Source organism: Aplysia californica, unplaced genomic scaffold (assembly GCF_000002075.1).
Source record: "Aplysia californica isolate F4 #8 unplaced genomic scaffold, AplCal3.0 scaffold00201, whole genome shotgun sequence".
Lineage (NCBI taxonomy): Eukaryota > Metazoa > Mollusca > Gastropoda > Aplysiida > Aplysiidae > Aplysia > Aplysia californica.
In genome coordinates this window covers 955,611-970,828 of record NW_004797471.1, presented here as the reverse complement: position 1 = coordinate 970,828, position 15,218 = coordinate 955,611, and the positions used below count along the sequence as shown (strand labels likewise).

Sequence of the window (15,218 nt, the reverse complement as noted above, 5' to 3'; positions counted from 1 at the left end):
CCCCCCCCGCCCCCATCGACCGTCACCCGGGCAAAATACACCTGAAGGCTATCTCGCTTATTACGGGACCGAATTTTACCAAATATCACAAATACAACAAGCATAGTAAGAAGTCTTAAAATCCGCAATCAAATTTGAAAAAAAAAAAGTTTCGTTTCCTTGGATACAGCGGCCATATTGGATTTTGTTGGCATGTCTTACGTAATGAATACCGCCCTTATTGCTCTTGGAAATTGATTGTTTTTTGTTTGCATGCGTATTAACAAATGTATGATCTAAAAATCTATTTGTTGGGTTTTTTTTCCTAAACGAATTTAAAAGATTTAATGAATTTTTTCCTCAGGTAGCATTCAAGTTTGCAAAAAATCCGAGAAAATCCACGCTCCAGACACCACCACCAAAAATATATTCCATTATAAATAATTCAATAAACAAATATTTAGTATAACATCTTCTCTTTATTCTGTGAAAATTTCATAAAGAATAGATGAAAAATGGTGGAGTTATTCAAAAAGTACAGAGAAAAGTCGCGTTTTGAGGAAACGGTGATAAAGAAAAAGAAAATAATATTGACTTTATATGAGGTAATGGCGGTGACAAACATATGTCCGGTATGGGAAAAAATACGTTTTTTTTGTTCTTATGCAATGAAATAGTTATAGGAGAGGTTGAAAAAGCTAAAAATGTCTACAATCAAATTCCATACTGCTAGCCTATATTTCTCAGGCAAAGACAGACAAAAACCAACTTGTCAGTTGCATCATTTTGAAATGTCTTTATGATCTAGATCTAGACCTAATAATATAATAATAGGTAGACACAGTTCATTTGCAAGATATGGGAATGTTTTGAACGAGTAGATGCTAAACTTGGTACTACTTTTAAAAGAACTGATGATGCTTATGATGGAACAGTTTGAAATCTGAAGACCAAGCACGGTTTATAAGCTGACGACAGCTGATGAAATAATAGATTCTAAATAATTAATCATTTGGCCCATGGAATGAGAAATGGGAAATAACCCGGTTAAGACACAGCAAAGAGAAGGTAACACACGCACAAAAGAAGTTTACGATTAGCCTATCCCAAGTCAAGTATAATCGATAAATTCTCTCGTTCCTCTCATGCTGTCGTCGTGGGCGTGTACAGTGTACTGTACTTCTACAACGTGAACGATAAACTATCATAAACAGCAACATCTGATGCAACATAACAAAATCAGCTTTCTGTTTGTGTATAAAATATTTCCGTGTTGTGGACCTCGCTAGACTAGATCTATTTCATTCAGGGATCTTCAGTGGTTCAAGAAAACACATTGTAGTAAGAAATGTCGGAGAATAGCGCAAGTAACCCTGCGCCGGCAGGGGATGCGGGCCCAGCAGATGGTCAAGCACCGAAGCAGAAGACTGAAAAGGAATTGAAGAAGGAAGCACAAAGACTAGCCAAACTGGAGAAGTTCGAGGCTAAAAAGAAGAAGATGCAAGCAGAAAAGAAAAACCCTGATGAGTCATCAGATGTAAGTTTGAAATTCATTCTAGATCTAGATTATCTAGATCTAGAAATCTAGATCTAGATCTAGAGATCTACACTATTCCATGGCCCATGGCAAACTCAGCCTCATTCCCCACTTTCATGACTTTCGCTCTCTATAGCAACTCTACTGCTGGCATCCTTTGCCTTTGTCTACTGTATTTCTATACACCCTTCACTACTGCGGGAGGAGTTCCGCAGAGGGCTGGCACATACCATGACATGGTCCGAGGAGTTACGCAGAGGGCCGGCACATGCAATGACATGGTCCACTGAGCATACTAAACTACACTGACACTAGAATCTAGGGCGATTTTGTAGTTTTGTTCGTTAAAGTCAAGAGTAGGGGGGTTTCAGGGGGGCTTGCCCCCCCGACCTAAAAAAATATGGAGGGGGGGGGGGTTCAGGGGGGCATGCCCCCCTGAATTTTATCCTAATTTGATGTTTTGCAGTTAGGTTGCATCCCTGCTCTTTGTGTAGCCTAATTCAAATAGTATTTGGTCTTCAAGACTTCTGGATTTCTTCTCTGGATGTAAACAAATGGATCGTGGACTTTAACGAACGGAACTACAAGATCACCGAATCTAGAAGTAGATCTAGATTAGAGTAGGGTTAGGTGTTGGACGATTGTTAAGATTCCTGCTCTTAATTCTGATGTGTTCGTTTTCGTTTTTCATAGCCTCAGGCATGTTTCGCATTGAACCCTAACCCTGCCCTAACCCTAATCCTAACCTTAACCCTAACCCTGGCCCTAACCCTAACTCTGAAAAACGCTATTGAAATTTTAAACGTGGGATTCTTAACAGTCGCCAGGTGTTGTTGGTCGGCCAGCCCTCTGTGGAACTCCTACACTACTCAACTGCTTAGGCTTAAGGAAAAGCAAGTGGCTATTCTCCGGCGTCGTGCCGGTCAATAGATCGGAAGCTATTCTCCAGCGTCACACCGCCGGTCTATAATAATGAATTGCAATGACGCAGATTTTGAGATACAATTTAACTAGATCTAGATCTGTAGGCCTAGTAAGCATACTTTCATTATATTTTATCTCTTTGATAATTGTCTAACGTAGCTTTATTTATTCATTTGTGTAGTCATTTTGCTTTTTAAAATAATGATTAGCTGTTTCTTTAAACGAACAAACTTGATTTTGTGTCTAATATCCCTGTCTAGTCATCTTGCTATTGAACTTATCTCTTGTTATTATAATTTTCGATAAATGTAACGATATTTTGCGACTTCAGTGCTTTCTCTTGTCATATCTCCATTTTTTTGTAAACAGTGAAAATGTAACTTCTTCTTTATGCTCACTTTTTGTTATGAACTCGGGTCACTTTTGGTGAACACGTTTCTTCTAGCACCTAACATAATTCTAAATTGGAGGAATTGGGACAGTTTGTTTCTGAAAACCTATCGTTTGTATCAATGGAAGAGGCACGAAGAGGTGAAGTTATGGGAATTTTTTCCCAAGACAAACAGATGAGAGAGGCTTTTGCAAATATGCGCAGACAAATTATTAGTAATGGACCGGCAGCGTGACGCCGGAGAATAGCTTGCGATCTATTGACCGGCGCGACGCCGGAGAATAGCCTCTTTCTAAGGAAAAACCATAGGCATGGGTATCTGGATTTTAGTTCTAGAGTAGGTAGATGTTGTCCAATATCCGGACAGATCTGTCTAGTGAATCTAGTTTTGTTCTTGGCCTAGACTTGCAGAGAAGTAAAAAGCAAGGGGATTTTAAACCAGTTCCGATTATCTGATTTTTGCCTCAATAGCAGACGTCTAGATCTAGATCAAGTAATGCTGTGCAATTTTGAATAAACAAAACTTCATCAAAGCTTTGAAGCGTGAGCTCACTATGCATGCTATTCCAATTCCGCTGTCGAAATATCTTTTTTTTAAAAAATATAATAATAAAGCCCAGCTCTAACTTCCGCTATGGCTGAACAACATTCGCTAACTGGTCACAGCGGCATCGAATGTTTTTCTTTTTCTTATAGGATAAGTTCAGCCTTAACTTCCGCTATTCGCTGCGCCGTAGAATGTTTTTTTCTTCCATGCAAGAAGCCCAGCCCTAACTTCCTCTCTTCAACATTCGCTAACTACTCACAGCGCCGTGGAATGTTTTTTCCTTAAATAAAATATATGATGAATATGTCCACCCCAAATTTCAATGATTTGAAGTGCCGTTGAATTGTTGTTTTCTTCTACTTCTAAGTCCAGCCCTAACTAACTTCCGCTTTCAACATTTGCTAACTATTTACATTGCCTGTCACTGAGCCTGCGTGTTTTCATCGCTGACAGTGCAATGTGATGACATCACGTCACCGTTCATGATACCGCTTCGAATTTTTAATATAGGAAAAGGGGAGCTCATTGCGACAGCTAGTTTCTTGAGAAAAAACAAACATTTGCTGCGCTTTAAGAGTTAAATGTCCATGCTTGCAATGACAATTATTGTGCATGTAATTTTTTCAATAGAAATGACTGTTATTCCATTTTGTTTTCCTATGATTATGAGAAAAATATATATATTGCATTGACACTAGGCACGGCATAATTATTTTAAGTGTATTTATAGATCCTTGTTTAATAGTATAATAATAAAGGAATATATCTAGACATTTTTGTGGCACTACAGGGTGTGGGTAGGCATTTTATGATAATTTAAAAGTAGTGTAGTTTTAATATATATATATATAGATTCTTGTTTAAGTTTGTTATAAAAATTACAAGAAGTACATCACAACACTTTTGAGAAGGCATTATTTAGTTTGAGTTAATTTACATTGTTGTTTAATATTAGGCCTATAGATTCTTTTCATTGATTTTCTCGTTTTAATTGTTGTAATTGCAACAGTTAATCTGGACGTTGTATTGCAGTTTTAGTCTTATTTCTTTTCAGAACAAGAAAAAGAAAGATGAAGGAAAGAAGAAGCAGGTGATTACATATGATGTCCCAACAGAGAAAGGTGCCAAAAAAGGTATTGTATGCAGTGCATCAGACAGTAAATCTGCTTTGGTTAAAAGATAAAAGTTTGTGCTTCCTTGTTTTGTAGGTGGATGGTTGGTGGGTACTCTTGGTGCTCCTTCTTTCCTATCAATTATTTTTAGATCCTTATCTCTCCTTTTCTTTGTATTTTACTCTCTGGTAACTCCTCTAATCTTGGTACTTGCTGCTTGCATCTATTTGTTTTGCTAGAGCCATAAAACTCTGAGACTAATTAGTACCAACTTTGTTGTGTAGTTTTATGTGTGTAAAGCCTCTGTTAGACCTTTTAATATGCCAAATGGCTGTGCAGTGCAACTCATTATCAGCAGCTATGAAACAGCTGATGCAGGCTTACTTGTGCTTGTGGATGGTTGGTGGGTGCTCTGGTCTTTTTGCTCTTTCTTTCGCATCAAACATTTATTGTCCTTACAAAATCACTCCTCTTTGTGTTTGTTACTCTTTTATAACATCTAGTATCTTTTGCACTTATCTTTAAGTTATATGACCTTATTGTGTTGCAAGTGCCGTAAAACACTTACTAAAACAAAGCTTTTGCTCGACATTATGCAAAATGGCAAAAGCTGAACTCGTCTGTTGCATGAGTTCTTGCTCCGTCAACATATCGAACAAGCACATCTAGTATAGAGTTGAAATCCCTCCCTTGCATGCAAAAGAATAGAATTGGCATTTAGAGGTTTTATTTTTTGCAAATGTCTTTGTCTTTGTACCAGGCTGTTACCTCTCACTTATCCCTGGTTGACCCTGACTGGCAGGACTGGAGCAGCAGGCTTCCTATCTAAATTTTGTTTGTTACACCCTAACTTGCTACAATTTTTATTCTCCGCAGACACCAAGTGCCCCATGCCTGATGCCTACAGCCCAGCATATGTGGAAGCAGCTTGGTATGAATGGTGGGTCAAGGAAGGATTCTTCAAGCCTGAATATGGAGTAAGTTCCAAGGATTTATAGTTTCTGCTAATTAGAAGGAGTCCATAGTCCATGCCTTTGATCATCTTTAGGATGTGATATTTTCCTTCCTTTCGGCTTTTTAAAAACGGTTGCCATTTCAGTCCCTGAACTTTTAATTGTTATTTTCAACGTTGTGATAATGATTACTAAGGTTCTCAGCCGCATGTTGAAATCATAAATTAGAGCAGCAATTTTTAACAGGACGTCTAAAACATGAAAATCTCCATCTCAATAACAGAAGTTATGAAGGTCAGCAGAAACCCAGGGAAACTCAACATCCTTATTGACGGAACACAACTCCAATAAGTAGAGGAATTTAAATATTTGGGAATCATCTTCACACAAGATTGGCGTATGGACAAAGAAATAGAAACAAGAACTATGAAGGCAAATGCAGTGACCTACCAGCTAGCACCCTTGCTCAGTCATAAGAACATCCCAACCGAAATGAAATCCCTGCTCATCAATTGCATCTTTATACCAACATTAACAGACCAGTGCCAAACATGGTCTCTAAACAAGGTACAAGAAAGAAATATCAATGCATGCAAAGTGAGGTGTCTTCGCGAAACCATCAACGTCACCGGAAGAGACCGCATAAGAAACGGAACCATATGTGAGGCAGCGTGGTGGAATCAGGCTCTCGTCAAAATAATCAAAGTATAGAAACTTGGTAAAACACCTTTCATGCCCATTAAAGAACTCATTTCTATGTGGATTTTTCTGAAAAGCTTTGATAAAAGGCATAAAAAATGTAAATCTTCAGTTACCACGGACTCTTAAGCTAAGGAAATAACTAATCTTTGGCGGTCATTTCCTCCCTAATTTTGCCTCTGAAAACAGGTGACCTCCACCTCCTTCATTTGCAAATATCTCGACTTGTATTCAAGATAAATGGATATTTTTTGCATCCAAATAAAGACAAGTGAACAAGCTTTAAGATGATACCAATAACTCTACATGCCCAAAAATTGACGAGAGCCTGATTCCACCACGCTGCCTCACATATGTCTACAAACTGGAATACCAAAAGTAATATAATTCATAGAGCGTCAGAGTCAAATGAATTGCACATCTAACCAGAAATAACTAGCAGCTAGAGCTTACAACACCCGAGAATCTGGCTTCAAATCAAGAGGAAGACCAAAAAAGACCTTGCTGGATGGGGTTAAAAAGGTCCTGGAACAACATAACATATCTATCACAGACGCTGCACACCTAGCACAGGACCGAAACTTGCACCTCCCCTCGACATCCTAAGGATACCAGAGGAAGGAAAAAGTAAAAGTAAAGTAAGATGTAAAGCCAGGGAAAGCTAGTGAAGTACACAATAATATAATGTCTTAACGAAGCTGTATACATTTCTCTTCGGCTGCTACAGGGCCGAGACTTGGCAGCAACTCCGTATGAGGACAAATTCATCATGATGATCCCGCCTCCCAATGTGACAGGCACGCTCCATCTGGGTCATGGACTCACTAACTCCATCGAGGACTGCCTGGCTAGATGGTGAGGGAATAGTTGCTTGTATGTTTGTTTCCGTACTTTTTTTACCTACAGGTGGTCGGAGAGTGCTGCTGTTATGTCCTACTTCTTTGCGTTTTTTTCTGTTGTTTCTGTCTGTCTTACTTTTTCCTTGCACGAAGTGATTGTACGAGTGCCAGTGTTCATCTCTTTACTCAAATTAAAACTCAGCTCTTCATTTTACCAGCATGTGTGCTACTGAGCTTGAGCTCTCATAGATCATTATTTACACAAGCGAACGCATATATACAAACATGAATGACTCACAAAGACATCTGTACATTTAAAATAGGCTTGTGACTGGTAGCCAATAAGTCACAGGCTGGATCAGGTACAGGAGATAACTTTTTCTACCTCCCCCCCCCCCCCCCCCCCCCCCCCCCCCCGGCCAAAGCTACTTGTTGAAAAGATTTTGTTATAAATGTGTTTCAGTGAATTATTCTCATGCTAGTTTACGGGGGGTGGTTGGAGGGCGCCACTGGTAGGTCCTACTTCTTTTCTTTCCCTCCGTTGTTTCTGTCTGTCTGCCTTATTTTTTCCCAGCACTAAATGACCATCATTATGTCGATGTGCTTCTCTTTACTCAAACAAACAATATTGTACTAGTTTTACTTTAAAAAAAAATAATTTCTCTCTAAAGGCACCGCATGAAGGGCAAAGTGGTACTGTGGGTTCCTGGCTGTGACCACGCAGGTATCGCCACGCAGGTCGTGGTGGAGAGAAAACTGTGGAGGGAACAGCGCAAGACCAGGCACGATCTCGGACGAGAAGCTTTCACCAAAGAAATCTGGAAGTGGAAGGAGGAGTGAGTAACAGCATTTCCTCCTCTCCTCCTCCTGCCCCTCCTCCTTGCCCGTTTCATTGTTGTTGTTTTCATCCTCCTCCTTGTCTATCTTCTCCTTTTTCCTCTTTCTTTGCCTTTTCTTTCTCTTCTTCCTCATCTTCATACTCATTTTGATGTGGTTTTAGGATACTTTGACATTTGTCTCAAAGATATTGAGATTGTTTTGTATTATATATTTGTATATTATATATTTTATCTCTTATATTGTCTTCTTATTGTCCCCAGAAAAGGCCATAACATCTATGAGCAGCTGTATGCTCTCGGTGGCTCATATGACTGGGACCGTGTCTCTTTCACCATGGATGAAGTAAGTCCTCACCACTGTTTTGGTGTCTGGGGCCTTTAGGGTTCAGCTGCTCCAGTATAATCTCTGGTGTAGGAGGAAGAAGAAATAGTCTGGACGGGGTTGGGTAGTCCATGTTGAAATGGTGATGCTTCCCTCCCATGTCAAAGCACCTGAGATTTTCTCAGTCCAGATACTAGGGTAGGTGAGATCGAGTGCCTGGTCTAAAACAGTCCATACTTCAGAAACTGAAGCATCTCTGATTGGTGTTTTAAGCACATTCAAAAGCTGCCTCTTATTTCTCACAAGGAAATTCAGAAGCAAGGAAAAAAAGTATGAAGGTATTAATGATTTTTTTTCCTTTATCCTTTGTGATAGATATTTTCTTACCAACGTCGGCCAAGTTAACCACGTACATCATCATCAAAGGACATAAAATGGTGACCTTTACACATTACTGTTGTCTGTTATGACGTAATTTTGCTCACTAGTGTGACTTCCATATGTACCTACAATAACTTTTCCTTTTGGGATAACGCCACAAGTCATTTGTGCCTTGAATGAAAATTGAGAAGTAGAGAATGTTTGTTTGTTTTTGTAAAGTGTTTAACGGCACTCGCAACTGCATAAGGTCATATGAGCGCGCTGGACACACCTAATATTTTCAGTTGGTAGGAAATTTTGAATTTTGCCCGGGTGGCGGCTGAAGCCTACTCTTATCGATTTTAGACCACCAAGGGATCTTTAACGTGCGCAACTTGCACACGGGCCCTCCGAGATTTTTTGCCCTTGTCCGAGAAGGCTAGGTGTAGATCTTTCCTACCAGAAGATCAGGGGTGTGGCAGAAAGACAGCAGTAAGGAGGAGCCAAGGAGAAGCAGTAGAAAGGCTGCAGAAAGAGTCAGGAGCCCAGAGGAGGGGGCAAAGGAGGTGAGGGGGTGGGGGCAGAAAGTGGAAATGAGAGCAGACAGCAGAACATTGCTAGAGAACAGGAAAGAAAGTGAAAGGAGACAATTTTAGAGAAGAACATTTTTCGGTCGCTGCCCGGATTCGAACCCGGGACCTTTTGAATGAGAGGCCAACACCTTAACCTCTAGGCCACGAGAGCCCCCGAAGTAGAGAAGTAGTATAAAGACTACAGTAAGTCATAGGGATGTAATATTTCCTCCATACTGGCATGCAAAACTCTTCCTGGACTGTGGCGCAGAATCCCTCTTGATCTAACTGGATGTTTTGGCATTTGGGCTGTGGAGGGAGTTTTCATGGCTTTAAGCCCTCCTGGCGTGGTCTTTTCAGGTAGTGACTGACCTGTTTTATGAAGTAATCTTTTTTTTGTTTTTGGTAAGTCATACGGCGCTCGCAACTGCATAAGGTCACATGAGCGTGCAGGACACGTTAGACATTTTCATTTTTGTTTTGGAAATTTTGAATTTTGTCTTTGTGGCGGTTGAAGCCTGCTCTTTTAGTGATTTTGGACCACCAAGGGATCTTTAATGTGCGCAACTTGTACACAGGACCTTAAGATTTTTTGCCCTTATTTGTGAAGGCTAGGTGTTAGATCGATCTTATCTACCATAAGACGAGGAATGCGGCTGAAAGCAGCAGTAAGAAGGAGCCAAGGAGTAGCAGTAGAAAGGCTGCTGAAAGAGTAAGGAGCCCAGAGGAGGGGGGCAAAGGAGGTGAAGGGGTGGGAGCAGAAATTGGAGATGAAAGCAGACATTGGAACTTTGTTAGAGAGCAGGAAAGGAGGTGAATGAAGACAATTTTAGAGGAGAAAATTTTCCATCGCTATCTGGTTTCCAATCCCGGACCTATTGAATGAGAGGCAAACACCGCAACCTCTCGACCACGAAAATCCAGGGAATAATCTTTGGTCATATCAAATGTCCCATTGGTTGTATTGAAATTATTGATGCAATATCTCATACCAGAGCTTGCATGTGTGGAGTTACTTTAGGAATCACTGATGTAATATGAAATTGCATTCCTCAGAAACTGTGCAGAGCTGTGACGGAAGCCTTTTGCAGGCTTCATGAGAGAGGCCTCATCTACCGCAGTGTTCGTCTCGTCAACTGGTCATGTGCTCTCAACTCAGCTATCTCTGATATTGAGGTAACAGCACATTGGTTTGGTCTGTCAAAGTGGGGTGCTTATTGTGAATGCTTTATAAAGATATCACCATTCATGGTCACATTTCTATTTATAGTATCATTTGTATTATGAGAATGTTTTCTAAGATGAGTACCCTGTTATCAACACCTTAAAAGGATTAATTGGCAGAAATGTAAATACAGTAAAGTCGTTTTTCTTTCAAAGCATTTACGTTTTCCTGTTTTAAGGGTAGCAGGGCAAAATTTATCAAATGAAATAATTTCAAGAAAAGCTAGACTATGTTACTGTAATTGGACTCAAAGTTTTCGTGATTGTTAACTTGTCGGAAAAGAGAGATTTCAGATTTACTATTTAATGTGATCTGTAAGATCTTGCACTCTTACACGCTGTTGAATTTTGTCTACAAAAATGATAGAGATATTTAGTAGATTATACCACATGTTAGGCTGATATTAATTTTTCATTCCCTGAAAACTGATTTTGTCAGGTGGACAAGCAAGAAGTTGAAGGTCGGACTTTGCTGAGCGTCCCAGGCTATGCAGAGAAGGTTGAATTTGGCGTGCTTACATCTTTTGCCTACAAGGTCTGCGACTCTGGTGAGTGCCTTTTCTACCTCCAGCTGTGGCATTGTTAAGATATCAGTCAGTTTTTGATTTTTAGTTGGGTTTTTTTTTTTTTTTTTGACCCTGTCAATCTGGAGCTCATATTTGTTTGCTAGAGCTCCTCCCTTTCATTTGACCTGGATGTTATAGCTCCTGTGGGATGGACATAACAATCTAGATGTTTCTTCTAGCCTTTTTCGTAGAAGCTGTAGAATTTTTCCTTTTGTTTTGAGTAAAGAGAAGCATTTTGACACAACTATTATTTAATGATGGGAAAAAGCAAGACGGAAAGACAGAAATAGCAGAGAGATAGAAAAGTAAGACCTGCCAGTAGTGCCCTTCTTCTACCAGCCGCAGGCGGCAGGAACCATGCTGTAGTTTATCGAGTTGCCTTGGGTTGCCTTGTTTCTTTTCTAGAAGGGGACTGATAGCTTTTATGTCTTTGCTCGTAAAGTGTTTTTTTTTTTTTAGCTGTTTTAAGATTTGTTGGCTTCAATCTTCAAAGACAAGTTGCAGTTCTTTCCCTTTGGCTATGCCATGTTCATAATTTGTCAGAATGATGTCTTTTTAGAGTTGATCTAGATTCAAATAGGCTGTTTTATGATTACTTTAATACTGACTGCTGCATGGGAGACTGACTTACATCACAGGAGTGATGTGATGTAATTCAGCTTTGGGATATATATATATATATATAACATTTGTTTTAGTGATTGGGGTCCCTTAAGTTGCTGGTTTTGATTTCATTTGATTTCATCGCTGTAGAAGAGACTAGAAGACAAAGTAATGTCAGGATAGATTAAGTAAAGTGAAGCACATCAACAAGGCAACTATCTCTTCATGCTGGAAAATAGCAAGAACAGACAGGCAAACAGAAACGCGAGAGAGACAAAAACATGGGGGGGAGGAGGGGAGGAGAGAAAAGAAGCAACTTTGAAGTTTAGCTCACATTTTCATTATCCTTGACACTGATTTAGCTAAGAGCCAACTAGAGTTTGGGAACTGGAAAAAAGAATTATGAAAAAGCTTGTGTTTGGATATGAGAAAACTCATTTGACTTGGTATTCTCTTTACAGTTTTTGTTGTAACATTTGTAGGTATAGGTGAATGTGTTCACTGCTACAGTTTTGTCATTTTTCTCTCCCAGAGGAAGAAATCGTCGTGGCCACCACTCGTGTTGAGACAATGCTGGGAGATTCCGGCGTCGCTGTTCACCCAGAGGATGAACGCTACAAACAGCTGCATGGCAAATTTGTCCAGCATCCGTTTTTCCCTGATCGTAAATTGCCGATTGTCTTGGATGAGTTTGTGGACAGAGAGTTCGGCACAGGTATGTGTGGCTTTTCATATGATTTTGAAGTTATAGTACGCAAAAAGCTCTTTCTCCCCTTAGCACCTTGTAGTTAAAAGAGGACGAAAATAAAGTAAGTAAGTACAGTCAGTTATAGTAAAGGCTCACATGGATGAAAATGTAACGAATTATTGGGGTTTTTTTTAAATACCGTGGTGTTGAATTTCTCTTAATACGTATATTTATCGAAAAGCAAGAAAGGAGTATAATTATAGTTTTTGTGAGAGGTTGAAATATTAGAATTTAAAGTAAAGTCTATTCTATGTCGTGTGAAAAGCTTGCTCTTCTGTACCCGGTGACTTGATAATTTTGAATTTGCAGGGGTGTTGATGTACCAGATTTTTATAAAAAAGAAAGAACATTTTTTTCCTTAATTTTCATCTGCATTCTAGACCAAATATAGTGTTGCTCTTTTTGTCTTACAGTTTTTAGTCTGGTTCCCTTCCTCCTGATGCCATGTCATAGAGTATTTAAGTCTTAAATGGTTGTTCTCTGGGTGCATTTTGGTCACAATTTATTGTAAATGACTTATGGAAGGAAAAGAAATCAAATAAGGAACTACTGAAAGAAGCCCATGTGCTTCACTCACTAATTAGAACAAAAATACGAAACGACAAATGCAGTTTCTAGTTTCTAGGATGCTTTAAAGGATATAAAGATCTTGAACACCTTGCTCTCATTAGAAAAATAGAAGGCAAACGAGGCCAGGTAGACGTAGAACATTTATTTGGAAAAAGTGATAATATGGATGACGGGGAAATCACCAAGTTAATGTAGGTTCTTTTTGGGCACCTGAACCTGAATGGAGAACCATGATTGGGCACTGCATGGTGGTGATAATGATGACAATTCCTTCCTGCCGTCTGTCTTCTTGATCAGCTCGGTTTTTCTCTTTTGAGTTATTCATTGCTAAGTTGTTCACGCCATCTGTGTATGTTGTTCTTTGTCTTCCTCTTCTCTTTTCTCTCTCTATCTTACCACTAAGCAGCAGTTTTTCAAGTCCTTTTGATCTATTTATGTGGCCAAAGAATCTCAGTTGTCTTTTTTTGTGGTTCTGGTTATAGATCTTTCACAACGCACCATTTGGAGCACTTCTCTATTTGTTTTCCTCTCTCTCCATGAGATTCTGAGTATTTTTCTTTACTCTTTGAAATAAACAAAATTCACATCCAGCTGTGCCACAGCAGCCACCCACAGCAGCCAGGGGATGGGTGGTTGGAGGGCATAATTGGTGGGTCCTACTTCTTTACTTTCCCTCTGTTATTTCTGCCTGTCTGTCTGTCTGTCTTACTTTTTCCCAGCACTAATTGACTATTATTGTGTCGAAGTGCTCTCTTTACTCAAACAAAGCAGCCGGAGGCACAATAGACGCAGCTCATTTTATCACGTTTGCGATTCTTAGGACGAATTTTGTTGTTTCTCAGGTGCTGTGAAGATCACCCCCGCCCACGACCACAACGACTACGAGGTGGGCAAGAGGAACAAGCTTCCTTTCATCACCGTCATCGACAACGCTGGGCTCATCACACAAGACTGTGGACAGTTCTCTGTGAGTCAAACTTGTGATGTGTCGCTTCTGTTCAAAGTGAGGGCTTAAGTCACCAAGACCGGTGTCTTTGTGGGTGGTTGGCGGGTTGTTTGATGCAGTTTCTCCTTCTTTCTCCTATCATCAAACATTTGTCATCCTTTTCTATTCTTTTTTTGTTTTTGACTCCCTTGTAACACTTCTTGTCTTCGGCACTTATACGACCTAATTGTGTTACACGAGCTGTAAAAATCTTACTTAAACTGAAACTGGAGTCTTTTTTTTTTTTATAGTAATGGTTGGGCTCTACATCTCGTGATCAAAAGCTGTGAATTTGATTTGCGTGCAGGGCAGATGGTTTATCTGCTCTCTCTGTCAATTTGCTGGGATGTTGGGTCCCACTGAGCCTGGATTAGCCTTACCCTTTTCTGTAATTTTTTTTACGGCGCTCGCAAATGCACAAGGTCATGTGAGCGTGCGGGACACGTGAAACATTCTCAGTTTTTAGGAAATTTTGAATTTTGCCCAGGTGGCAGCCGAAGCCTACTCTTATCAATTTTAGACTACCAAGGGATCTTTAACATGTGCAACTTGCACACAGGACCTGCGAGACTTTTGCCCTTGTCAGAGAAGGCCAGGTGTAGATCTTACCTTCTATAAGGTCAGGGGTGTAGTTGAAAAACAGCAGTAAGAAGGAGCCAGAGAGTAGCAGTAGAAAGGCGGTAGAAAGAGTCAGGAGCCCAGAGGAGAGGTCATAGGAGGTGAGGGGGTGGGGGCAGAAAGTGGAGAACAAGTCAAAGCAACCAGCCTCATGGTTGATCAGTAGTTGTAGGGAAGCATGTCACTACACACGTCTATGGTGTCGTCTGAGGAGAAACTTGTCGCTAGACTGGACATGTAGTTTGAAAGACATATTTCCTGTGAGAATATAAATACAAACTACTGAAATCAGAGGTAATCAAATGAATAATGATAAAAATACCCATGAATTGATTTTGTTCATTTTTTAAAGTTACTTTGGTTCTTGGTTCCAATATAAACCGCTGTTTTAAAAAAAGCATTACAATAATGGAAGAACAGTGTGTTGCATGTAAATAGTACAATAAGAAAAAAGAAAATCTAAACATGCATGAGAATAGGAAAAATAATGTATTTTGAGGAAGCTTTTCAACTGGACATGGTCATGATATATTTTGAGGAAGCTTTTCTACTGGATGTGGTCATGATATATTTTGAAGTAGCTTTTCTCCTGGGTGTATTGTATGAAGGTACATAGTTATATCCATGGCCCCCAGACCCCATCCCGTATGGGGCTCTTACGGGTATTGGGCGGTGTGAAAGGCGTCACGGCTGTCTTCTGGAAGGCCTGCAGGCTACGCAGCATTGTCCGCACCAGGTCGGGCCGTGTGGCGGTCAGGTCGCTGGTCTCGCTGGGGTCTGTGCGCACGTTGTACAGGAGGATGTGGTTGTTTCCTGAGGAAGACAGAGGG

At 40.1% G+C, this 15,218-nt stretch overlaps 1 protein-coding gene across 1 annotated transcript in view; it reads left to right on the top strand.

Moving 5' to 3' along the window:
• Nucleotides 1-1,191: 1,191 nt before the first annotated feature.
• The window catches only part of LOC101850955 (valine--tRNA ligase), a gene marked incomplete in the record, with an annotated part of 51,686 nt that continues 37,659 nt past the window's right edge, over nucleotides 1,192-15,218 (top strand). Inside the window, 10 exon segments of the mRNA XM_013082957.2 lie at nucleotides 1,192-1,516; nucleotides 4,433-4,511; nucleotides 5,367-5,467; nucleotides 6,870-6,997; nucleotides 7,653-7,817; nucleotides 8,082-8,163; nucleotides 10,131-10,250; nucleotides 10,738-10,846; nucleotides 12,000-12,182; nucleotides 13,628-13,752. Coding sequence (XP_012938411.1) covers nucleotides 1,328-1,516; nucleotides 4,433-4,511; nucleotides 5,367-5,467; nucleotides 6,870-6,997; nucleotides 7,653-7,817; nucleotides 8,082-8,163; nucleotides 10,131-10,250; nucleotides 10,738-10,846; nucleotides 12,000-12,182; nucleotides 13,628-13,752 — 1,281 coding nt within the window.